The following is a 27,402-nucleotide window of genomic DNA, read 5'->3' on the forward strand; positions in this document are numbered from 1 at the left end:
GAAGGCGAGTCCCCGACATTTAAAAAAAAAAAAAATTATTTTAAAATCCCTACATATTTACTGTTTCCACAGAAAATCTGGTTGATTTGAGCTCCAAAAAAAAAAAAAAGTGCAAAATGTAGGGAAACCGTAGTAAATACCGTGGAAAAATATACCTTTCGGGAATCAAAACCCACAAAGTAAACTCCACTATTCCACTCTTGGGGCCAATGTAAAGTAAATTTCACGGAATTTCTGAGCGGAATTTTCCAGTGGAATTCTGACTGGAAATTCTACCGTGTGAACATAGCCTTAGGGTCTACTCACGTGGACGAATTTCCGCTTACGTAATTCCGCCTCAAATTAAAGCCCATAGGGGGAGATTTATCAAAACCCGTCCAGAGGAAAAGTTGCTGAGTTGCCCATAGCAACCAATCAGATCGCTTCTTTCATTTTTACACAGGCCTTTTCAAAAATGAAAGAAGCTATCTGATTGGTTGCTATGGGCAACTCAGCAAAAAAATGCAGATGCAGAGTTGCCCATAGCAACCAGAACACTTCTTTCATTTTTCACAGACTTTTTAAAAAATGAAAGCAGCGATCTGATTGGTTGCTATGGGCAACTCAGCAACTTTTCCTCTGGACAGGGTTTTGATAAATCTCCCCCAATAGACTTTTATGGGCTTTAATTTGAGACGGAATTCCGCAAGTGGAAATTCTGCCGTGCGAATAGACCCTTAGGGCTCATTCACTCTACGGAATCTCCGTCGGCGCTAGGACCACTCGAAAATGCGCCGTCTCCAAAGAAAATGCGCCGCCGCCAAAAGAATTAACATGTCCATGTTTTGGTGGGGTCTGGGAGTCCGGAATTTCTGTGGTGGAATGTCCGCCGTGGAAATTCCATAGTGCGAATTGTGCAGCAGAATGCCACTGAAAACACTTGGGGGCTGCTGCACTGTATTTTTCTCAGCCGTGCTCCGGAGCAGAGTTCCGTTCAGAAAATATGTAGTGAAAATGGGCCTTTTGGATATGTTCACACTGAGGAAATTCCACAAAGATGAACTTGGTTTAATTTATTTAGGGGATCTGCGCCACCCAGAATCGGTGGTTATTTTGTGCTGAATTTGCAGTGCCGAAAAAAAATGAGCGCCGAAATTTAAAAGACCCATTGATAGAGGGCTTTTCCGTGTAGAGGCCCCCTAGATTTCGGCATTCAGGGCATGCTGGGGTTTGTAGTTTTCCCAAAAGCTAGAGGGCCACAGGGATCAAGACCTTGGACAATATGACATCATCACAATGTTTGTTTCCTGCCATTGTTCTTATCCAGTAAACACGGCAGCTGCCGGGGCCTAAAAATAAAGGAAATGTTCACCGCTGCCGCCTGCAATCACTGTCCCTTTGTGTCCCTTCGCTCTCTGACAGTTCTTCCTGTCCGGCTTTCCTGGCATTTTTTGCTAATTTGTCATTGATATTTTCATACGTGATATTAGGCAAGTGCAGTTCTGTCATATATGTGTATACTGGGGCAAACTCTCCACTAGACCCATGGAGCCTGCAGCTTCTTGCAGCTTTGGGCTGTCCGGGCATGTTGGGAGTTGTAGTTTGCAACAGCTGGAGGCACTAGGACACCATGAAAGTCCTGCAAGATGCAGATGCAGAGGGTAGGAGAGGTGGGGCGAGTCGGCCAAAGATTGTTATCATGGATGTAGTGGTTTTATGGGGCCCATGACTCTTAAAGGGGTACTCTGGTGGAAAACTTTTTATTCTTTTTTTAAATGAACGGATGCCAGAAAGTTAAACAGATTTGTAAATTACTTCTATTAAAAAATCTTTACCCTTCCAGCACTTTTTAGCAGCTGTATGTTACAGAGGAAATTATTTTCTTTTTTGATTTCTTTTCTGTCTTGTCCACAGTGCTCTCTGCTGACACCTCTGTCCATGTCAGGAACTGTCCAGAGCAGCATAGGTTTATGTAATGTCCAGTACAGGACATTGTTTCCCCTGCTATTCCTGTAATGTCATTTATTATAATGTCTTAGAAAGAAGCAAAAAGACCTATGGATTCCAGGCGCTGTCAACTTGGTTCTCAGTGAAAATAAAGGCCAATATACTACAGGTTTTAATAAACACAGTAGTTTTATTGATATAAACATAAAAAACAGTGATGACGCGTTTCGAGGGGAGACCCCTCTTCCTCAGATCGGGTGTAGAGACACAATAACCAGTGTGTGTTTTATATGCACCAAATGGCACCAAACAATAGAAAAGGGGGCGTGGCCTTATTGTGGGCCGTCAGAGGTATAAAAGTAAACACAACAGTACAAGGTAAATAGAATAGTACTTGCATTAAACTTAAACAAAATAATTCTTCTATTCTTTTGTTTAAGTTTAATGCAAGTACTATTCTATTTACCTTGTACTGTTGTGTTTACTTTTATACCTCTGACGGCCCACAATTAGGCCACGCCCCCTTTTCTATTGTTTCGTGCATATAAAACACACACTGGTTATTGTGTCTGTACACCCGATCTGAGGAAGAGGGGTCTCCCCTCGAAACGCGTCATCACTGTTTTTTATGTTTATATCAATAAAACTACTGTGTTTATTAAAACCTGTAGTATATTGGCCTTTTTTTTCACTGAGAACCAAGTTGACAGCGCCTGGAATCCATAGGTCTTTTTGCTTCTTTCTAATACGTCTCCTTCATGACAAGTGCCGTCTTGCTTCCTGCGACCTCCGGCATAGCAGTCATCTGGACATCAGTGAGTACCCCGTATGGGGTGATATGCGCTTAATTTATTTCTCTCTGGTGAGCATCCATCCATAAGAGAGGTGGACTTTCCACCTTAGCCTTATTTCTCAGATTACCAAGGGTAATAAGCAAGGCGCCGTTTTCGGTCTTTTTTCTTTTTGTCTTGTTCACATTTATTATAATGGGATTCTAGTCAGTGTCCTAATGTATAGCTAGTCTAAAGGACCTGTGAGATGCTGTGAGATGTCTGAAGGACCTGTGGAATGTCACATGTCACATGTTATGTTATGTTGTCACATGATGTTACCCAGAGAGCACCAGTTTAACCTATGACCCGCAGCTTGACCAATGGGCCTTAGTCCAGCCCCCCACTATATAAAGGGGGCGGCCATTACAATTCACTCTCTTCCTTTACTGAGAACCAGCCAGTACAGATGTCTCAGTGCTAGCGACCAGCATCTGGAAGGCCACAAAGCTACAGTCATTCCAGTAAGTCAAAAGTCTATGTCTGCTGTCACTACGAATAGTCAAGTCCTGCATATAGTCAAGCCTGAAGTCAAATCTCTAAAGTCTATTGCAATTCTAATTGGTCCCAGCAAGCTGCGAGATCCTTCTGGGTTCCTGGCCACCTCTCTGGGAATCTGGCCTAGCTGTGAAGATAATACTGTGATGACTGGGGTGTTGCAGTATGTAGCAGGGTCTGGTGGTATTAACCCTGGAGGCAAGATGTTGTTAACCCCTTAGTGTTCATGGCGCCAGGATGTGGTTATTCCAGTATGGTAACCGCTGTCAACCAACCCAAAATGGTTTGTAATAAAGGAATGTCCACAGCAGGGATTCTGAATAAACTGGAACTTTTACTTGAGATGCTTAGGGAACAATCTTTACAATCATTCAGTTCCTTTAGAGGCAACCGGGACACAGGATCCCTCGCAGGCTTGCTTGGACTTGTAGTTATTGAGATATTTAGGCAGGCCACTGTGCTACTAATATATTCCTTAACTGAGTAGTAGTCACTGGATTTGTAGAGGGAATTGTAACTCACGTTTAGAAGTGGCTGCTGATCTTTAGGCTTTGGCCCAGATGAGATGAATTTGCAGTATACAGGAGTTTATGCTTTCTTTTAGGTTCAGGTCTCAAGAGCCCTAACTGAGAGACTACAGCCCCTTATATACTAGGGGGCTGGACTAAAGCCCATTGGTTGCTAATGCCTGGGGTTCCTGTGCCCATGGAACTCTGGGTATATCACATGACAGGAGGTCACATGACCAAGGAACGTCCTATACATGGTATACAAACTATACAACTTTATACATACAGACAATATGTACACAATGCAAATACATTACATTTATATGGGGCAACAAGGGGGGAGCCCTATGGATTCATGGGACTCTTCCTGATGGGACTTAAGGAGGGGAAAGGGCAAGCTCCTGTGCCGGGACACCGCAATAGCATCTATCTAAACTCAGTAAAGCCTCTGTTAAACCATAACTGGTTGTGGACTCTCCTTTCACTAACTAGCCATTTGAATAGCGGGGATACCGTTCGTGTTGTTCCGGTACCCAAAAACCACTCTGGCATCTCGAACACTAGGGGTTAACAGCACCTTACCCCAGGGGTTAATACCATCTGATCCCACCACCTACACTGCTACACCCGTGGTCCCACCATACACCGTGGGTCACCACATTTGCTATGGGGATTTTCTCCTGCTCTGGACAGTTCCTGATACGGGCATCAGGTGTCAGCAGAGAGCACTATGCACAAGACAAAAAAGAAATTTAAAAAGAAAAGAATTTCCTCTGTAGCATACAGCTGCTAAAAAGTACTGGAAGGATAAAGATTTTTTAATAGAAGTAATTTACAAATCTGATTAACTTTCTGATTAACTTTTGTTTTCCACCGGAGTACCCCTTTAATGCCTGGAGGCAGAGGCCGGAATTGGAATTTTCGCGATGTGTGCACGGTGCATTAGAATCATCTAAACACAATGGGACTCTGCTGTAGCATAATGAAATTCCTGAGCAGAATTTTTCTGTGGGATTCCACTGAAAAATTCTACTGTATATGCATGGCCTTAACGGGGATAGGGGATAAGATGTCTGATTGCAGGGGTCCAACCGCCCTTCCATTCATGTCTATGGGAGGGGGCATGCCTAACTAAGAATTTTAACAAAAGATTTAGAAGGAGGTGGATATCAGGCTATCTTAGACTTCAAAAAAGTCTCTCCCCCATGTTTTACGCTGCAGCTTAGCTTGCTTAGACCTACTTCTGTATGTAAGCATGTGCTCACCTTGTACAGTCATTTTTCTGTTATAACTGTTTTTGGGAAAAGTTTGGTGGTACCTAATATGGCCACCATAACAGCTCTCACTGGGGGTTCCATATCCTTGGGGGCTGGCGATGTATCTGTGTTACAGCCCATGCGGAAGCGGTGAGGGGATTATATTGGTTGTCACCCAGTGTTCCCAGATACAGTTATAACCATGGAGTAGGTGGTTAAGGTCAGTATTTTACCGGCACAGCCGGTATTTTGGTCACCCTGACGGTATTTTAATATTAAAAATACCGTCATTTCAATGGCCATTATTTATCCAACCAATCCTCCAACTCCCGGAATGTTGCACCCTATGCTATACCAGTGTTTCCCAACCAGAGTGCCTCCAGCTGTTGCAAAACTACAACTCCCAGCATGCTATACTATACTATAATATTATATAGTCCAACATGCTGGGAGTTTTAGTTTTGCAACAGCTGGAGGCACCCCTGATTGGGAAACACTAACCTATACTGTATGCTACTATATAGTCCAACATGCTGGGAGTTGTAGTTTTGCAACAGCTGGAGGCACCCCTGACTGGGAAACACTCACCTGTACTATATACTACTATATAGTCCAACATGTTAAGAGTTGTAGTTTTCGTTTGGGGGCAGCTGCTGAGCCACAGGCTGTATCAGGGCATGCTGGGAGTTGTAGTTAGTAACTAACTGCAAATCCTGAATTTAAATGAAAAAAAAGCAATCAAAAAAGTCACATTAAAACCAAAATGGTACTGTTTAAAACTACAGTCCGGGGCGCAAAAAATGAGCCCTTATACAGGCCCCGTATAAGGAGAAATAAAAAAGTTATAGGGGTCAGAATAGGACAAAATTTCCCATGTATATGTGTATCCTGTGATGTCACGCATATATAATTAATTATGCAAATTAGCATGGCCGGTATTTATTTTTTTTGTTGCAAAAAAGGTGGTAACTCTAGCAGGAGGTGAATCAATAATAACACCTCTAATGACTGATCGTAATAGAGTTATAATACTTGTATTATTTATTTTGTTTAGGCTCCAAATCCCGCACAGATGACTCCGCTCCCCGTATCATTGAGCATCCCTCCGACCTGGTTGTACGGCGAGACCAGCCTGGCACCATGAACTGCCGTGCTGAGGGGACTCCGGAGCCCACCATAGAATGGTACCGCAATGGCGAACTCGTAAACTTTTCTAAGGGCCACAACTCCCTGATCCTAGAGGGGTCCCTGTTTTTCTTACATATCAAAGGAAAATCGGATGAAGGGATTTACACCTGTGCGGCCAGAAACCACCTGGGGACGGCGGTCAGCAGAAACGCATCGCTCACCATTGCCGGTAAGAACTCACACAATAATAATATAATAATAATAATCCCACAGCAATGTTAATCTTCACCCTGAGGGGTAACTTGTAGCCCCGGGACTCCAATGCAAAATATGTAGCAGGCCCCCCTACCTTCTATTTATAAGGCTAGGTTAAAGGGGTATTCCGGGGGAAAACTTTTTTTTTTTAATCAAATGGTGCCAGAAAGTTAAACAGATTTGTAAATTACTTCTATTAAAAAAAATATAAATCCTTCCAGTACTTATTAGCTGCTGAATACTACAGAGGAAATTATTTTCTTTTTGGAACACAGAGCTCTCTGCTGACATCTCTGTCCATTTTAAGAACTGTCCAGAGTAGGAGAAAATCCCCATAGAAAACATATGCTGCTCTGGACAGTTTCTAAAATGGACAAAAAGCCAAGTGGTTTCATATGTCCTTACTGATTGCCAGCTAACATCTGGTCACAGCGTTTTTTGTTTTTTTTCGCCTTTTGCCGATGGACACTTTTCCATAAACTTTGACACAACACATTACTTACAGAAATATTTTCATGAATTTAACTCAGTTTTACATCCGTATTTTTGTAAAAAAAAAAAAAATATATATATATATATATAGCAAACAGAATGTAGAGCAGCGCCCAAGTAGATAGTAGATGATGCAAGCAGCGATGAAAGATCCTAGGTCAGGGCAGGTAACACATCCAAGAAGAAGCTGCAGCACTCAAAGTTATGAGTGTAGAAAAGGTGTTTATTCCATATCAATACAAAAAGCGCAACGTTTCTGCTGCCAGTGCAGCCTTTTTCAAGCAACAAACAGTGATCACATGGGTGCTATATATATGCAAATACACAAACAAATCAATAAAGTAACCAATCAAAAAATTAAGAGGTATATACCATGTAAAGTGCTATAAGATATAGGGTATAAATTGCCACTATAATGATAAAGTGCATGGTGAACAGTGTATGTTAAAAACACAATAAAACTTTACAAAGGCTACGTTTTACAGCCGAAAATATCAAAATACAGTAATTACATCATTAAGTTCAAACATGTGTTGCATAATTAATGACAATACGGGAGGCGGGATGGTTCAGTTGCACTCACCCTATATGTTATATTCAAATCATACGTACAGTGTAACCAGCGATGCAGCATGGGCGTCCGCGCGCGCGGCCACGTGACACGCCAAGTCACATGATCCTCCTCCATCGCGTCACGTGTCCGCGCGCACTTCCGGCCATGCGCACCGACACGTAAACAATGAACAGCCCTATTGGAACAAATGCGCATGTGCGCATGTCCAACGATGTGACTCTAGATGCGGTTCGCAACAGCCGCAAAAGAGGTCAGAATAGAGTCTGAGAAATAGCAAGTATAAGAGAAAAATATGAATAAAGTGAAATAAGATAAATTAAACAGAGAAAGATGTGTAGAGTAATAGGACGAAAAATGAGAATATAAGTGGAATAAAATAAAGAAAAGAAAAGAAAATAAATTATTTTTTTTTCTTTTTCTTTATTCTTTTCTTTTCTTTTTATTTTCTTTTCTTTTCTTTTATTCCACTTATATTCTAATTTTTCGTCCTATTACTCTACACATCTTTCTCTGTTTAATTTATCTTATTTCACTTTATTTATATTTTTCTCTTATACTTGCTATTTCTCAGACTCTATTCTGACCTCTTTTGCGGCCTTTGCGAACCGCATCTAGAGTCACATCGTTGGACATGCGCACATGCGCATTTGTTCCAATAGGGCTGTTCATTGTTTACGTGTCGGTGCGCATGGCCGGAAGTGCGCGCGGACACGTGACGCGATGGAGGAGGATCATGTGACTTGGCGTGTCACGTGGCCGCGCGCGCGGACGCCCATGCTGCATCGCTGGTTACACTGTACGTATGATTTGAATATAACATATAGGGTGAGTGCAACTGAACCATCCCGCCTCCCGTATTGTCATTAATTATGCAACACATGTTTGAACTTAATGATGTAATTACTGTATTTTGATATTTTCGGCTGTAAAACGTAGCCTTTGAAAAGTTTGTTGTGTTTTTAACATACACTGTTCACCATGCACTTTATCATTATAGTGGCAATTTATACCCTATATCTTATAGCACTTTACATGGTATATACCTCTTAATTTTTTGATTGGTTACTTTATTGATTTGTTTGTGTATTTGCATATATATAGCACCCATGTGATCACTGTTTGTTGCTTGAAAAAGGCTGCACTGGCAGCAGAAACGTTGCGCTTTTTGTATTGATATGGAATAAACACCTTTTCTACACTCATAACTTTGAGTGCTGCAGCTTCTTCTTGGATATATATATATATATATATTTTATATGGTGTGAACACTGCCTAATAGTGACTACACTCGGTCCACTTACCAGTCATTGGCATTTTTTAGTTACTGCAACAAAGAGGCGGTCACACTTTTGAAAACCGGCAAAATAATAGTATGTGCTAGGAAATGGGCCGAAGGTAGTCACTAGTAAACTATGTTTGGTTCACTGAATTGAATGGCCATGATTCGGGTATGTCGTAGTTAGGGGTATTCCGGTGAAAAATAATTAATTTCAACTGGCTCCAGAAAAATAAACAGATTTGTAAATTACTTCTGTTAAAAAAAAAATCTTAATCCTTCCGGTACTTATCAGCTGCTGAAGTTGAGTTGTTCTTTTCTGTCTGACAACAGTGTTCTCTGCTGACACCTGTCTGTCTCAGGAACTGTCCAGAGCAGGAGAGGTTTGCTAAGGGCATTTGCTCCTACTCTGGGCAGTTCCTGAGACAGACAGAGGTGTCAGCTGAGAGCACTGTTGTCAGACAGAAAAGAACAACTCAACTTCAGCAGCTGATCAGTACTGGAAGGATTAAGATTTTTTTTTTTATAGAAGTAATTTACAAATCTGTTTAACTTTCTGGAGCCAGTTGATATAACAAAAAATGTTTTCACCAGAATACCCCTTTAAAGTGGTACTCCAGCATTCGAGGCCCCGTTCTGTTCTCCAGAATGGAGGGGCAAGCTGTGCATAACTAGCTTTGCCCCTGACTGGTGAGCAGTAAGAGGTTAAGAAATATACAGGCAAGGTTTTTAGCCCCCTCCCCCGCCTGTAAGACTTGTCGGTAACTATAGCGGTATGTCCCATGGAGGGGGGGAAGGAGTGCACCAATCAGGGGTGTAATAGTTTCCCTGGCTTTCAGGGGCCCTCCCCTGGGTATTTATAGCTGTGGTGCCTCCCTTCCCCCCTCAATCTGCCCAGGACCCGGAGTTTTGCCCTCCCTCCCTCCCTTTTTTGTATCTCTGTTTATTGTAAGTCACAGCTTGGCGGTAAGAAGACGGTGAAAGCGGGGTCAACCCGGGGTAGACCTCCACACAGGACAGTGTGGCAGCACCTCTCGGGTTGGTAAGAAGCCAATCGGTGTCTTTGTTACAGTTAAATTGTTATTTATATAAGTAATTTTATAAATAAAGCTGTGGCCGATTCCCACCCACGGAAAAGTTAAATTGTTGTTGTGTCAGTTATTATTTAATTAATTATTGTAATAAGGGGGAGGGGTAGTTATAGCTATGGGATTTGGTCATGTTCTGGACAGTTCCTGACAAGGACAGATGTGGCAGCAGAGAGCACTCTGGTCAGACTGGAAAGAACTACACAACTTCCACTGGAGCATTCAGCAGCGGATAAGTACTGGAAGGATTAAGATTTTTATATAGAAGTAATTAACAAATCTGTATAACTTTCTGGCACCAGTTGATTCGAAAATATTTTTTTCCCTGTAACCCTTTCAGCACTGAGCCCGACCACCCCAACTGCCAGCGTGGTCATGTGACGCAGCTACAATGTTTCGATCATTTTCCCGGCGTTCCTTTTGTAACTCAGGAACAATGAGACGATTAATTAGCGTTATCGTTACTTCCTGTCATTAGCATCTTTCTTTAACACTCACTTTGCTGTCACGTTTTTTGTGCTTTCTTATTAGCTCCCATAGGATTTCTATAGATCCAGCCCACCCCAGGGTCATCGTTTATAAATATTCATTATTACACGTAACTTGGCGACGGAACAGAACGGTGCAAGCCGGATGCCGCTACTTATATAGAGCACAGATTACGGGAAAGGGGGTTTTCTAGTTTTGCATAATCAAATCTTCATTTTCTTATTATTTGTTTTTCATTTTCTCACCATTTTCAAGATCTCTGCTTGCTGGTAATGAATAAGAACACTCTTGTTTACATGTTAAAATCTGGAAACCTGTTGAGACAAATACATCTCACAGGTGTGGGTTTGCAGTTGTATCCAATATACACATAGAGAGTCCCCAAGCGTGAGTGATCCACGCCAAACTCAAAAGCAACAAAGAAAAAAAAAAGGCGTTTTATGAATCAATAATCCAATACTTTATTAATGTGTCATAATAGGAAAAATAGACATACAATTAAAATACATAAAATACAAACATGGGGGAGAGAAGAAAAATGATGGGAAACCGAACAAAGAGCATATATAAAAAATGTGACCACAATGTTACATATAATGCAATAGAAAAAGTCCAGGTACCCCAGACACACTCTGTAGGCTACAAAAAATGTAAAGGCAAAAAAATGCCAATGTAAAGGCAGAAATGTGCAATAAGTGCTTCACAGAAAATGAAAGGCAAAAAGTATATAAATGATACACTGATTAGTGACAGTAATTACCTAGTGGACCGGGTACAGGCAATATACTCCCACCACCCGACGTTTCGCTTAAGGCTTCTTCCTGGGTTTGCTGTACATTTTTTGGTAATATGAGAGGTTTCTTTACAAAGTACAATTGTTCACGCAAAATACAAGCTCTTATATGGGTCTGTAGATGAAAATATAAAAGAATTATGGATTTTAGAAGGCGACGAGGAAAAAATGAAAACACAAGAATAAAATTGGCCTGGTCCTTAAGGTCAAAATGGGCTTGGTCCTTAAGGGGTTAAGCGAAATTCTGCACGAAAATTCCGAGGTGTGAACTATGCAGGGGAAAAAAACGCCAAATCAGAAAACTGCTTAGACTAAAACTCACTTTTCAAGTCATCCTAAGGCAGTGATGGAGAACCTATGGCACGCGTGCCACAGGTAGCACACCGAGGCCCAGGTTCGCCATAAGCCTATTCGGGACATCGCTGTGTCCCGAAAAATCTTTTCGGGACACAAGGATGTCCCTGTTACCTTTCTGCAGCCCCGTGTTACCTTTAAAAACACAGGGGCTGCCGGGAGGTAGCGCACGCAGGGACGTCACTGACGTCCCGTGCTTGCGCCCATAGCAACAGCCGGGCAGAGCCGAGTAGAGCAGTGAGGAGGAGGAAGAAGCGCAGGCATGGTAAGTTACCCGCGCGTCATCTTCAGTGTTCCGACCACCACTCCTCCGGTCACGGGACCTACTGCTATGGCCTGTAGGCCATAGCAGTAGATTGTGACCCTTGACTGGCGGATCGGTGGTTGGAACACTGAAGTGGGGCAGTACACAGGCATATAGCCTCCAGCCATACACTGTATATGGCTGAAGGCTATATGTCTGTGGGGAAACTGTACTGCACCTAATATGGGGGAACTGTACTGCACCTAATGTGGGGGAACTATACTGCCAACCTAATGTGGGGGAACTATACTGCACCTAATGTGGGGGAACTATACTGCCAACCTAATGTGGGGGAACTATACTGCCAACCTAATGTGGGGGAACTATACTGCCAACCTAATGTGGGGGAACTATACTGCCAACCTAATGTGGGGGAACTATACTGCCAACCTAATGTGGGGGAACTATACTGCCAACCTAATGTGGGGGAACTATACTGCACCTAATGTGAGGGAACTATACTGCCAAACTAATGTGGGGGAACTATATTGCACCTAATGTGGGGGAACTATACTGCACCTAATGTGGGGAAACTGTACTGCACCTAATGTGGGGAACTATACTGCACCTAATGTGGGGAACTATACTGCACCTAATGTGGGGGAACCATACTGCACCTAATGTTGGGGAACTATACTGCACCTAATGTTGGGGAACTATACTGCACCTAATGTGGGGGAACTGTACTGCACCTAATGTTGGGAACTATACTGCACCTAATGTGGGAACTATACTGCACCTAATGTGGGGGAGCTATACTGCACCTAATGTGGGGGAACTATACTGCACCTAATGTGGAGGGAACTATACTGCATAATGTGGGGGAGCTATACTGCATAATGTTAGGGAGCTATACTGCACCTAATGTGGGGAACTATACTGCACCTAATGTGGGGAACTATACTGCACCTAATGTGGGGAATTATACTGCACCTAATGTAGATAACTATACTGCACCTAATGTGGGGAATTATACTGCACCTAATGTGGGGAATTATACTGCACCTAATGTGGAGGGAACTATACTGCATAATGTGGGGGAGCTATACTGCACCTAATGTGGAGAACTATACTGCACCTAATGTGTGTGGGAGGGACTATACTGCATAATGTGGGGGAGCTATACTGCACCTAATGTGGGGAACTATACTGCACCTAATGTGGGGAACTATACTGCACCTAATGTGGGGAATTATACTGCACCTAATGTAGATAACTATACTGCACCTAATGTGGAGGGAACTATACTGCATAATGTGGGGGAGCTATACTGCATAATGTTAGGGAGCTATACTGCACCTAATGTGGGGAACTATACTGCACCTAATGTGGGGAACTATACTGCACCTAATGTGGGGAATTATACTGCACCTAATGTAGATAACTATACTGCACCTAATGTGCAGGGAACTATACTGCATAATGTGGGGGAGCTATACTGCATTATGTTAGGGAGCTATACTGCACCTAATATGGGGAACTATACTGCACCTAATGTGGGGAATTATACTGCACCTAATGTGGGGAGAACTATATTGCATAATGTAGGAGAGCTATACTGCACCTAATGTGGAGAACTATACTGCACCTAATGTGGAGAACTGTACTGCACACCTAATGTGGGGGAACTATACTGCACCTAATGTGGGGAACTATACTGCACCTAATGTGGGGAACTATACTGCACCTAATGTGGGGGACTATACTGCACCTAATGTGGGGAACTATACTGCACCTAATGTGGGGAACTATACTGCACCTAATGTGGGGAACTATACTGCACCTAATCTGGGGAACTATACTGCACCTAATGTGGGGGAACTATACTGCATCTAATGTGGGGAACTATGCTGCACCTAATGTGGGGAACTGTACTTCACCTAATATGGGGGAACTATACTGCACCTAATGTGGGGAACTATACTGCACCTAATGTGGGGGAACTATACTGCACCTAATGTGGGGAACTATACTGCACCTAATGTGGGGAACTGTACTTCACCTAATGTGGGGGAACTATACTGCACCTAATGTGGGGAACTATAAACTATCAATTTAAGAAAAACAAGTTTGGATCATTGAACTCTGTATTCTTCTTTTAAAACAAAATATGTTAATTAGTTATGACAACTGTATGAGTTGTTTTTTTTCTAAACCTCAGTATTTTGATTTAATTGATGTGCTGGCACTTTGAGGGAAAAAAAAGTTGGCGTGCATTACGGTTTGGGCACTCGGGCTGAAAAGGGTCCGCCATCACTGTCCACAGCGTAATTTTTTGTGGAAAGTCTGGACAGAAAATGTCTGGCCGGACATCCCGTTCCTGGCAGTCTATACTAGGACTGCTGGGACATGCAACATCTTTATAGATGGCAATGTTTTTCCGAGCGTATTTGACAGAAAGAATTAACATATTATGTTCCGGGCAAAGATTCTGTCTGGAGTGGGCGCCGGCAAAACAAGCTGGAAACATTTGGAAACAGATAGCAATGCATTCAATAGACGGCAATGCATTGCAGAACAGATTCTGCCGAAAGAACAAACATGTTCATTCCTTAGGCGAAGTCTGCAGTCCATATCAGGAACTGTCCAGAGCAGAATCGGTTTGCTATGAGGATTTTCTCCTACTCTGGACAGTTCCTGACATGGACAGAGGTGTCAGCAGAGAGCACTGTGGTCAGACAAAAAAGAAATTCAAAAAGAAAATAACTTTCTCTGGAGCAGGGGTCTCAAACTGATTGCCCTCCAGATGTTGCAAAACTTCAACTCCCAGCATTCCCGAAAGCCGTTAGCTGCAGCAAATGGCTGTCTGGGCATGTCCAGGTATTCTGGGAGTTGAAGTTTTGCAACATCAGGAGGGCCACCAGTTTGAGACCGCTGCTCTGAAGCATACAGCAGCGGATAAATACTGGAAGGATTAAGATTTTTTAATAGAAGTAATTTACAAATCTGTATAACTTTCTGGCACCAGTTGGTTTGAAAAAAAAAATGTTTTCCACTGGAGTACCCCTTTAAAGTCCTTCCTTTATATTTCTCATTCCATGCTTAGGTTCCTTTTACACTATAAAATGTAATCGTTTTAAAGATCAGTTTAATGTTCCTTTATGAAAACCCTTAAAATTGGCCGTTAAACGGCCATTACAAAATCCCATATGACCGTTAAAAAATCCCATTATAGTCTACGGGATTTTTACATTATCCGTTTTAACCCGTCATACCCCGTTATTACTAACGGACGTTATTTTGTGATGGTAGAAAGAACGGAAGAAATAGTGAATGCACTTTCTCCTGTCACAAAATAACGTCTGTTATTAAAGGGGTACTCCGGCGGAATTTTTTTATCAACTGGTGCCAGAAAGTTAAACAGATTTGTAAATTACTTCTATTAAAAATACACTGAAGACAAGCAGGGCTCTGTACACTGAGGACAAGCAGGGCTCTGTACACTGAGGACAAGCAGGGCTCTGTACACTGAAGACAAGCAGGGATCTGTACACTGAGGACAAGCAGGGCTCTGTACACTGAAGACAAGCAGGGCCCTGTACACTGAGGACAAGCAGGGCTCTGTACACTGAGGACAAGCAAGGCTCTGTACACTGAGGACAAGCAGGGCTCTGTACACTGAGGACAAGCAGGGCTCTGTACACTGAAGACAAACAGGGTTCTGTACACTGAAGACAAGCAGGGCTCTGTACACTGAGGACAAGCAGGGCTCTGTACACTGAGGACAAGCAGGGCTCTGTACACTGAGGACAAGCAGGGCTCTGTACACTGAGGACAAGCGGGGCTCTGTACGCTGAGGACAAGCAGGGCTCTGTACACTGAGGACAAGCAGGGCTCTGTACACTGAGGACAAGCAGGGCGGGGGCACTGGCCTTCGGCTGCAGTGAACTCCGTCCCTGCCGCGCTTAGACGTGAGGTTCACGTGACCTAAGCGCCTCTCCCAGGCTGCCACTACGGTTCTCTTAAAGGGTCGCCACTAGAATGGCTGTCTGGGAGCGGAATTACAGTAACAGCTCCGGGCCAGGCTATTTTATAGATTTTATATGACAGGCAGCGGATTGTGGTCTCCATTCCCGGCCGGGCCTCCGAACAACGTCCGAATAGACTGGCCAGTCAGTCCACCCCTGTCTGAAGTATGTTCACAAGTAGCTGTGTCACTAATACCATCACCATTATTGGTGGTGGGGATAACGCTCTTCATGCAGCCATATTTTTCCATGGACTCCATTATAGATGAATGGACTCCATGGAGATCAAACACAGTTGTGACCAGATCCCCTCCCCCTTGTGTGTAGTGACTTCTTGTTTCTTTCAGTCCTGAAGGATGAATTTCGCCAGGAGCCCGGGGATAAGAGGGTGACCGCAGGGATGCCGCTGGTGATTGACTGTTCCCCACCCAAAGGGCACCCGGAGCCAGTGGTGACGTGGCAGAAAGATGGAGTACCACTGGACAGAAACAACAGCCGCTACATGGTACAGTCCAAGGAATATGCTGCAATGTGAATGGATACTTAGAAAATAATCGGAAGATTTCCCACTACATTACTTCTGGTTGTTAAATGCTTATTTCCACTTTTGTTAACCCCTAGTTTGCTGGCGGTAGACTCTCAATCGCCCGTACACTGAGCTCAGATGCAGGAGTATATATGTGCGTGGCCTCAAATCAAGCCGGGGAGAGGAAAAGTCGTGGCGCTGTTATCTCCATTCTGGGTGAGTGATCAATTGTAACTTGTAAGTGATCCTGAGTTATATCCTGTAGATCTTTTATTAAAATTTCAAACATAACAATAAAAAAAAAATTACAAAACATAAACATATCATATCCGACAGAACATATCAATATAATGATCATAAAACCAACACAATAGCATAAAATACAACACCGGTCCACCCCACACTCATTCCTGCACACAAACAAATATATACAATATTTACAAAAGACAGATTCCTATAATACCCTTAATACCCATACCATACTAATAAACTATATACACTAATACTAAATGTGAATTTCCTGGCCCAGTTGCAATACCAAAAACCCAATACCAGTAATATACCAAAAAGAATAACAACAACAACAATAATAATATATACAAAATAATAAAAACCAACACAAACAAAATAACACCACTTTTTTTTTTTTTTTTTTTTGGCCCTGAGCTGGTCCCGCATCCCATGCCCCCAGTACATGTTACCAGACGTCCATGAACCAGTCCAGGATTTTCTGTATATATAAAAGTCCCATACAAACCCCCTCCCCCCTTTTTAACCCACCACCCAACCTAAACTAAACCCAAACCCCAGGTGGCATCACACAATATATACAATATATACATTACATAAAATATACACAGACTAACAATATATACAATACATAAGTATACAAATAGACTACAACAATAAATACAATAACAAATACATATAACACTATAAGCCAAACAACAAACCCCTAAAGCTCAAGTTCAGTGCCTGCAAGCCCTATATTACCATAAACCAACTGCTCAAAACAAAAAGACTAATGTGCCAGCATCAGCCCACCACCAGGGGGAGACAACAGGCTAAGGCACTTTAAAGGCAGAGCCCCTCCATAGACGAGAGGCCCTGCCAGCACCCAGCCTCTCGTACTCCAGAGAACGCACCTTCACCAGGTCACCGAGAATGTTCCTAACCACCACATCCACAGGGAGGATTTTACGCTGCGTCGACACTAAACACCGTGCGTTCCACGTGTAGTACCTAACCACTGAGCTGACTAGGAATAAAGTGCACCGGTCCCAGCCTCCAAGGTTTCTGAATGCCCCATAGGCCCATTCCGCATAGGAGAGACTGGCCAGCCGAGGCCAACCAATGGAAGCGCCCACCCTGTTGTAAACCTCTGTGTTAAAGGGACAATGAAGCAGAAAATGCTCCATGCTTTCCAGCATGCCTCCACACTCTTCGCGAGGACATCCCCGGTCATCAGAGCTCCTGCACTTCAGATTGTCCCTCACACACAGTTTCCCATGGAAGCAGCGCCAAGTCAAGTCCCAAAACTTCAAGGGGATCCTGATAGAATTCAAAAGCTCTAAACCCACCTCCAGATCCCGACTTGGGCAGTCCTTGAGCGCCAATGACCTCTCGAAATGAGAAGACAGGACCCTCTTGTCAAGGAATTTCCTCGACAGAGTCCTAATCTCCCACATCCCCAGACCCCACCGACGAATAATCTTCAGAACCGGGGTAGCATAAGCCGGGAGATGCCCGTGTGGTGTGCGAAGATCCTTCACTTGCCCTCCTGTCTCCCATTCCTGGAAGAAAGGCTGAAACCATCCCCTACAGGAGGATACCCACGGAGAAGCCCTCTCTGACATGAGGTTTGCTATATTGGTCTTAAGAAAGGTATTCACTAGGAATACCACGGGGTTGACCATACACAACCCCCCTAGTCTCCTTGTACGGTAAGTAACCTCCCTCTTCACTAGGTTCAGTCTGTTCCCCCATAACATCTGGAAGAACACACTGTAGACTCGGGTCCAAAGAGGTTCTGGCAACATGCATACACTGCCCAGGTATATCAGTAAAGGGAGCAGGAATGTTTTGATCAGGTTAACCCTTTCCCGGAGGGTCAAAGACCAACCCTTCCACTGATCCACCTTCTGAGCGGCGATCTTAAGCCTGCTGTCCCAGTTTTGTTTGGGGTAATCCCCTTGGCCAAATTCGATGCCGAGAACTTTTGCAGATTCCTGGGGCCCTGGAAGGGCGTCCGGGAGATCAAAACTAGGATCTCCCCCTCCCAGCCAGAGACTCTCGCACTTATCCCGGTTGATCTTGGACCCGGATGCCTCCGAGTAGCGGTCCACCTCTGACATCACCCATTGGCCTTCCTCTTGTGAGGAGACAAACACGGTGACATCATCAGCATACGCTACCGCCCTCAGAGCCAAATCCGGCACCGCCAGGTCCATTCTCACCCCCGCCAACGGTCCACAATCAATCCTCCTAAGGAAAGGATCAATTGCAAACACGTACAGCAACGGGCTCAAAGGACAACCCTGACGGACGCCAGACCCAACCTCAAAAGAGCGGCCAATCCAACCATTCACAAGCGGGAAACTCTCTGCCCCTGCGTACAAGATCTTAAGCCAATCAACAAACCCCCCCGGAAGGCCATATCTCAGAAGAACAGACCAGAGGTACTCATGGTTAACCCGATCAAACGCTTTTGCCTGATCCAAGGACAGCAAGTACCCCTTCCAGTGGCCAGCCCTACCCTGCTCCACAGCCTCTCGGACACTGAGCACAGCACTAAATGTACTGCGGCCCGGAACAGAGCAATTCTGAGCCCCCGAAAGGAGCCGGGGTGCAAACTCCACCAGCCGGTTAAACAGCACTTTTGCCAGAATCTTTCGGTCCACATTGAGAAGCGCTATGGGACGCCAATTCTCAATGTGGAACGGGTCTTTACCCTTTGACAGGATGATCAGCGCTGACCTCCTCATTGACTTTGGCAGAGTGCCCGAGGATAGACACTCATTAAAAACCGCAGTCAAGAGGGGAACCAAAGTGTCCTTAAAGGTCTTATAGAACTCAGATGTTAAGCCATCTGGACCGGGTGACTTCTTGAGGGCAAGCCCATCAATAGCCATCCTGACTTCCTCTTCCCGGATCATCTCTGTCAAAACGTCAAGAGAGGGGTCTACTCCTGGTTCAGGGACGGTTTCAGCCAAGAAAGCTGATACCTTATCTCGATCTAGATCCTTCCTTCCCAAGAGGTGCGAGTAGAAGGATCTGACGACCTCCAAGATCCCTGATCTGGACCTTTTCAAGGATCCCGTACTATCAATCAGTCCTGAGACTATTTTACTATTCACTGACATCTTGCAGTTTCTGTAAGGGTCAGGCGAGCGGTACTTCCCGTAATCCCTCTCAAAAACCAAAGATGCGTGTCTGTCGTACTGGCACTTCATCAACAAGGACTTCACTCTGGAGATATCGTCACGACTACCTCCAGTCGAGACAAGGTGCTCAAGTTTCTTCCTCAGGCCCTGGTACAAACGGTACCTGTTTAGGCTTCTGAGGCCCGAGAGCTGGCGGAAGAATCTCGCAACCCTTTCCTTGAAGATCTCCCACCACTCTGACTTACTGCTACAAAGGCCCAGCAATGGTACCTGGCTCTGAAGAAAATCCTCAAAGGACTGTCTTATCTCCGCTTCTTCCAAGAGAGACGAATTCAGCTTCCAATAGCCTCTGCCCATCCGGGGGGTCTCTGCGACATTCAGAGAAAACAAAATTAAACAGTGATCGGAAAACTCCACCTCAACAACAGATACTGCTGAAGAGACGGCCTCCTCCTTTAAATAAAACCTGTCTATCCTAGACCTACAACTACCCCTATGATAGGTGAATCCCACGTGGCCTGGGGTGTGCCGGATGTGGACATCCACCAGGCGAGCCTCACTCGCTATGCTATTAAGGGCGGCGCTATCATAAGTCAGCTTGTCTCTGGCACCTCCCCTGTCTTGGGGCCTCGTGACAGCATTAAAGTCCCCTCCAAAGACCACCTGCCGACTTGTAAAGAGATAGGGCTTGATCCTCATAAAGAGACACTTCCGGTCCCACTTAGACTGTGGGCCGTAGATGTTAATAAGGCGAAGTTCTTGTCCCTTCATGAGGACATCTAAGATCAGGCACCTTCCCATTTCTAACTCGATAACCCGTCGGCATTCTACCGCTGCGGTAAAAAGGACCGCCACTCCGCTATACGGCTCGGCCCCAAGAGACCAGTAGGAGGGCCCATTCCTCCACTCTCTTTTAGCCTTGTAGATAGATGACATATCTGTTAGCCTGGTCTCCTGCAAAAATAAAATATCAGCATTAATATGGGCAAAAAAATCATAGGCCGCAAATCGAGCCGTATCTGACTTTATGCTGGCAACATTAATGGATGCCAGAGTCAACGGAGAGGGTGCCGCCATCGAGGGTGATTGAGTTAGACAGCTTTCTTTTTCCCACCATCCTTCCCATCCACCCCACCACCCTCCTCATCAGATGATGGTTTACCCCTTTTAAGTGAAATAGATGTGTCCATTTTCCCTTTATATACATTTTCCTCGTCCCCTGACTCTGGGCCTGTCTCCCTCCCTGAAGACATAGATTCCCCAGGGAGAGAGGACTCAGCGTCTCCTGTGAGCCCCACCGCAACATCCGGAACCTCACCCCCAGCCACCCCCTCCTCCGAAGAGGAAATGTCGCGGAGGGCTCGGAACCGGTTGGAGAGACCAATCAGAGGGAGATCAGTTGTACCTTCCTTTGGCATCTGGCAGGTGGGAGAAGATCTTACATCTCTCCTTTTCTTATTCTTCCGAGTACCCCGCTTTGTTTCTGCCCATCCCCCACTGTCCTCATCCGCGCTCCCACCATGGGAGGACAGTGAGGAGACGGCATCCCCCTCTTTGTGGATCCTTCCAGTCTCCTCATCCAGTTCACTATCCCCCAGGGCCTCAGCAGTAAGACTGGCCGCAGGGACAGGATCAGGAGTCACCCCAGTTGGTTGATGCTCCTGTGAGTCCTGAATCTCCCTGTCCCTTTGACGCTTCTCGAGACGCCTCAGTTGGGCAGGCGTCTTCTGCTTACTTTTCTTCCCTGGCCCCTGCACCCCTTCATCCCCGACAGCCATCCCCCCAGCAGAATCCACCTCACGGCTTACTCCCACCGGGGCAACAACCGCGTTGACAAAGGAACGAGGGCAGCGACTGAATGGGTGACCTAAGTCACCACACAGGTGACACCTAATCTCTGCACAAGATGTAGCGAGATGGCCTATTTCCCCACACAGAGTGCACTTCTGCACAGTGCAATTGGCACTAAAATGTGTGGGGTCACCACATCTGTGACAGAGCTTCGGCTGACCCTGGTAGAAGATCTGGATACGATCCCTTCCGAGGAAGGTCGCAGATGGTATATGGGTAACGGTGTTTCCTGAACGCCTAAGCTTGACCATAAACGTCCAGGCCCCTGACCAGATGCCATATTCATCCCTGTTCTTTTTTGGGACCTCCACCACCTCACCATACCGACCTAGCCACGTCATGATGTCAATACAAGAAAGCGATTCATTACGGGTTAAAACGGTCACCTTCTTGACATTATTTTGGTGAGACACTGCCTGAATGGCAAAGTCTCGCCAGCCGGGCTCATTCTTTACCAACTCATAATTCGACCAGAAGAGCTCAAGCCCCTCCGGCCGAACAAAGCTGATATCGAACTCAGGGGTACCATAAGGATGTATCAAGGCATAGATGTCAGCTGCCTTAAAGCCCAACTTCAGCAGAAGCTCAACAACTTTAGATCTTGGAGGACATGTATCACTGCCTCTCCACCTCAGCCGGACCACATTCCTACGGAGACCACCTGGCCCGGCTGTAGGGAGGGACCACACATTATCCCCCCCTCTTTCCTCTCGGAAGGCTGAAAGACCATGTCTCTCTATCCAGAAGGATAGATCAACCTCCCTACCCTCTACATTGATCGATCTCTCCCCTCTCCTTAAGGCCCCCAGGAGACGCTGCTGCAAACTGTTCTCCCCAGAGCCAGAGGACGAGGAAGCTGCCCCCCTTCCCCCAGCGGTGACATTCGCGTAGCTGCGGATGGGTGCTGCCACCGCTGGGGGTGCAACTGGACCAGGCCCTACATTCCCACCACTAATCTGTGCCCCTTCACCACCCTCCTCCACATAATCCATACCCAAACCATTGACCCCTATTTTAGCTGATGTGCCCCCCATACCTCCACCCGTGCTACAGCCCAAACCACTATTCAAAGCCCCAGACAGATTTTTAGTAACAGATGAATTATTCCCCTCATTCACACCCTCAGTCACTCCAACATTAACCTCCACATTCATACTGGCTGGACCGGTGCGTTCTGGCGCAGATTTTGTACTGTCAGCATCACTGGGTACCAGGGCTGGAGCCATCACCACAGGACAGGTCACCGGTCCCTTATACAAGGACCGGGAAGCCTGCCTAGCCTGTTTATTAGCGGCCCCAGCCCTGTTTTTATCGGTACCCTCCGCCTCATCCGTACTAGAATGTCCAGCTCCTGGGCGCCGCTGATCTGGATCAGCGGCACCCATGCAAAACAAAAGTTTTTTTCTACTTTTGGGAGAATCTATTTTTCCCTTAGCCACCACGACTACCTCCGGCACTGAGTCACCCCCCTCTCCCACAGGGGAGCGAACTACAGCACTGGAGTCTGCCTCTATGCCCACCGCTGGGCCGCCCTCACTGTACGGCCTTGCGGCCGATGCCTTCTCTGCTCCATCCCTGCTACTGCAAACAGGCATGGAGCTCTGCGCCCTTTTAGTATCTGTACTCTCCCCGCACCTTTGCACCGAGTCCACCACAGAACACGGGCTGGGCTGGGTAACGGGGCTTGCACAATGAGCTGACCCTGCGGCCGACTCAGGGTTTACAGGGAGGGGGGTGTAGATGTAACTCACCACTTCTTGCTGCTTTGGCTTGGTCTTCTTTTTCTTCTTACCCCCAGGTGCCTCATTTGGGAGCTCATCTCCAAACACCAGGTTCTGAGGACACACTGGGGATTCCAGCATACGAATCTGGGCCATTAGCGCCCCTCCCTGGTAGCTGCTGTCACTGTCCTCCCCTGAGTCGGCAGGTGATACTGCTGGTTGCTGTGCAGGGGGCCCACTGTACGGGGCCTGCTGCTGTTGCCGCAGGCCACCAGGTGGATCTGGCTGTTGTTCTTCCTCCATCTCCTCCACATCATCCACCTGGCTCTCAGGTTGCAGCCCCATCAACCTTTTATTTTTTTCTTCTTCTGTCACCCTGAAGCGCTCCTCATTTTCCAATTTTTCTTTAAATGGCCCACTCTTCTCCAGTAATGCTGCTCTCCTCTCCTCCAAAACTTGCATGTCAGCCATAAGTCTTTTTATCTCTGACTGGATCTCAGTTTTTTTCCGTTTAGGACTAACCTTGGCTCTGGCACGGGCACAGCGCAGTTCCTCTCGGAGCCTCCTGATGGCCTTACAGGCGTCTTCATACTCACGGAGGTGACTTTTTACCCGGGAGGTATAGGTGGAAATAGACTCCCGGGTCCTCAGCACTCCCCAGCCTTCCTCACTGAGGTTGGCTTCACCTCCGTGAGCACTCTGCCTTCTTCCGGACGAACTCAGCTTTCCACTGGCAGCACCCAGCTTTCCCAAGGAGGATCCCACCTTGGAGTTTTTCGCCTCTGTGGGGGGAGTTGGAGCAGCATTGCTGCGACTCCTGGTGGAACGCCTCACCCCCAAATCCTCCGATGTTCCGGCCGCTTGCTGGCTTCTACTGCTCCCCTGCGGCCTATTCCGAGGAGCAGAAGCCTGGGCCTCGCCTCCCTCACTCATGCCTGGAAACCCACTCCCTCCCTGGGGAGGAGGAAGCAGGCCCCAGGTGGAACAGGTGGAAATCCCTGGAGCTCAGGAGACACAGCAGACACACACAGCACAGCTGAAGCACGACCACACCCGCAACTAATTGGTCAGCACTCCAGAGCTGTACTCACTACTCTGCTGGTGAGGTCACTGTGTACATACATTACATCACTTATCCTGTACTGATCCTGAGTTATATCCTGTATTATACTCCAGAACTGTACTCACTATTCTGCTGGTGAGGTCACTGTGTACATACATTACATTACTTATCCTGTACTGATCCTGAGTTATATCCTGTATTATACTCCAGAGCTGTACTCACTATTCTGCTGGTGAGGTCACTGTGTACATACATTACATTACTTATCCTGTACTGTTCCTGAGTTATATCCTGTATTATACTCCAGAGCTGCACTCACTATTCTGCTGGTGAGGTCACTGTGTACATACATTACATCACTTATCCTGTACTGATCCTGAGTTATATCCTGTATTATACTCCAGAACTGTACTCACTATTCTGCTGGTGAGGTCACTGTGTACATACATTACATTACTTATCCTGTACTGATCCTGAGTTATATCCTGTATTATACTCCAGAGCTGTACTCACTATTCTGCTGGTGAGGTCACTGTGTACATACATTACATTACTTATCCTGTACTGTTCCTGAGTTATATCCTGTATTATACTCCAGAACTGTACTCACTATTCTGCTGGTGGGGTCACTGTGTACATACATTACATTACTTATCCTGTACTGTTCCTGAGTTATATCCTGTATTATACTCCAGAACTGTACTCACTATTCTGCTGGTAAGGTCACTGTGTACATACATTACATTACTTATCCTGTACTGATCCTGAGTTATATCCTGTATTATACTCCAGAACTGTACTCACTATTCTGCTGGTGAGGTCACTGTTTACATACATTACTTACCCTGTACTGATCCCGAGTTATATCCTGTATTATACTCCAGAGTTGTACTCACTATTCTGCTGGTGAGGTCACTGTGTACATACATTACATTACTTATCCTGTACTGACCCTGAGTTATATCCTGTATATCTTTTATTTAAAAATATAAAATATTACAATAGTAATAAACAAAAACATAACAATAATACAAACAACATGCACCTGTATAATATATACAAAAATGAGTCCATAAATGTCCATCAAAGTATTTTCTGGTCCAGTCTCACTCTCACCAAACACACCACCATGATAACAACCCACAAATGTTTGTAAACTAAACACTACTTTATCATAATAAAATAATAACCCTAATAACAACAATCATAAAAATAACAATAATAATAACAACAATAACAACATCCTGTAACATTCTCCGAAGTTTCACTCACTGTTTTGCTTGTAGAGTCGCTACCTATAATATATAACTGAGTATTGTAATGTAGGTGGCTTTAATATTAGACCGCTCGGTGTTCACTCCTTTATGTTGTGTGATTTCCTGATCTGTCAGATTCTGATCCGGTGATTCGGTGACGCACATTCTTTCCAATTACAGACCTGCCGTATTTTACAAATAAACCTGTTGATAAGGTTGAAGAACCAGGAAGCACAGTCCAGTTAACCTGTGTAGTTCAGGGCAATCCTAAACCTATTGTGCAATGGAGTAAAGTGCAGGGAGCGCTCCCCATAGGCAGGTATGTGTCATTACGATGTAGTATATTGGTGCTGGGTATATCAATCAGACGCGGTGATTGTTATATAATGGTTCTCATTTTATCTTTTGACAGATATGCAATTACCAATGAGAACACGTTGTGTCTCCAGCGAGTGACTGTGCAAGATTCAGGGACATATGTCTGCACGGCCAGAAACAAAAATGGTGCTGTGTCTGCGTCTGCGCAACTTGTGGTACAAGGTACATACCCCATCTCTCCATACATCCTATACAAAGTGCTGTATCTAACACATATAAGGCTTTCACTGTGTACATACATTACATTACTTATCCTGTACTGATCCTGAGTTATATCCTGTATTATACTCCAGAGCTGTACTCACTATTCTGCTGGTGAGGTCACTGTGTACATACATTACATTACTTATCCTGTACTGATCCTGAGTTATATCCTGTATTATACTCCAGAGCTGTACTTACTATTCTGCTGGTGGGATCACTGTGTACATACATTACGTATCCTGTACTGATCCTGAGTTATATCCAGTATTATACTCCAGAGCTGTACTCACTATTCTGCTGGTGAGGTCACTGTGTACATACATTACATTACTTATCCTGTACTGATCCTGAGTTATATCCTGTATTATACTCCAGAGCTGTACTCACTATTCTGCTGGTGGGATCACTGTGTACATACATTACGTATCCTGTACTGATCCTGAGTTATATCCAGTATTATACTCCAGAGCTGTACTCACTATTCTGCTGGTGAGGTCACTGTGTACATACATTACATTACTTATCCTGTACTGATCCTGAGTTATATCCTGTATTATACTCCAGAGCTGTACTCACTATTCTGCTGGTGGGATCACTGTGTACATACATTACGTATCCTGTTCTGATCCTGAGTTATATCCAGTATTATACTCCAGAACTGTACTCACTATTCTGCTGGTGAGGTCACTGTGTACATACGTTACATTACTTATCCTGTACTGATCCTGAGTTGTATCCTGTATTATACTCCAGAGCTGTACTCACTATTCTGTTGGTGAGGTCACTGTTTACATACGTTACATTACTTATCCTGTACTGATCCTGAGTTATATCCTGTATTATACTCCAGAGCTGTACTCACTATTCTGCTGGTGAGGTCACTGTGTACATACATTACATTACTTATCCTGTACTGATCCTGAGTTATATCCTGTATTATACTCCAGAGCTGTACTCACTATTCTGCTGGTGAGGTCACTGTGTACATACATTACATTACTTATCCTGTACTGATCCTGAGTTATATCCTGTATTATACTCCAGAGCTGTACTCACTATTCTGCTGGTGAGGTCACTGTGTACATACATTACATTACTTATCCTGTACTGATCCTGAGTTATATCCTGTATTATACTCCAGAGCTGTACTCACTATTCTGCTGGTGAGATCACTGTGTACATACATTATATTACTTATCCTGTACTGATCCTGAGTTATATCCTGTATCATACTCCAGATTTGTACTCACTATTCTGCTGGTGAGGTCCCTGTGTACATA

General features: G+C 44.9%; 1 protein-coding gene across 3 annotated transcripts in view; it reads left to right on the forward strand.

Moving 5' to 3' along the window:
- Positions 1 to 27,402, forward strand: part of ROBO4 (roundabout guidance receptor 4) — a 101,407-nt gene that overhangs the window by 12,159 nt on the left and 61,846 nt on the right. For all 3 annotated transcript variants that reach the window (XM_056544125.1, XM_056544126.1, XM_056544127.1), the window contains exons 2-6: positions 6,074 to 6,376; positions 16,088 to 16,245; positions 16,362 to 16,482; positions 25,721 to 25,859; positions 25,953 to 26,080. In XM_056544125.1, coding sequence (XP_056400100.1) covers positions 6,074 to 6,376; positions 16,088 to 16,245; positions 16,362 to 16,482; positions 25,721 to 25,859; positions 25,953 to 26,080 — 849 coding nt within the window. The remainder of the gene's footprint in view (positions 1 to 6,073; positions 6,377 to 16,087; positions 16,246 to 16,361; positions 16,483 to 25,720; positions 25,860 to 25,952; positions 26,081 to 27,402) is intronic.

This window comes from Hyla sarda, chromosome 10, assembly GCF_029499605.1.
Source record: "Hyla sarda isolate aHylSar1 chromosome 10, aHylSar1.hap1, whole genome shotgun sequence".
NCBI lineage: Eukaryota > Metazoa > Chordata > Amphibia > Anura > Hylidae > Hyla > Hyla sarda.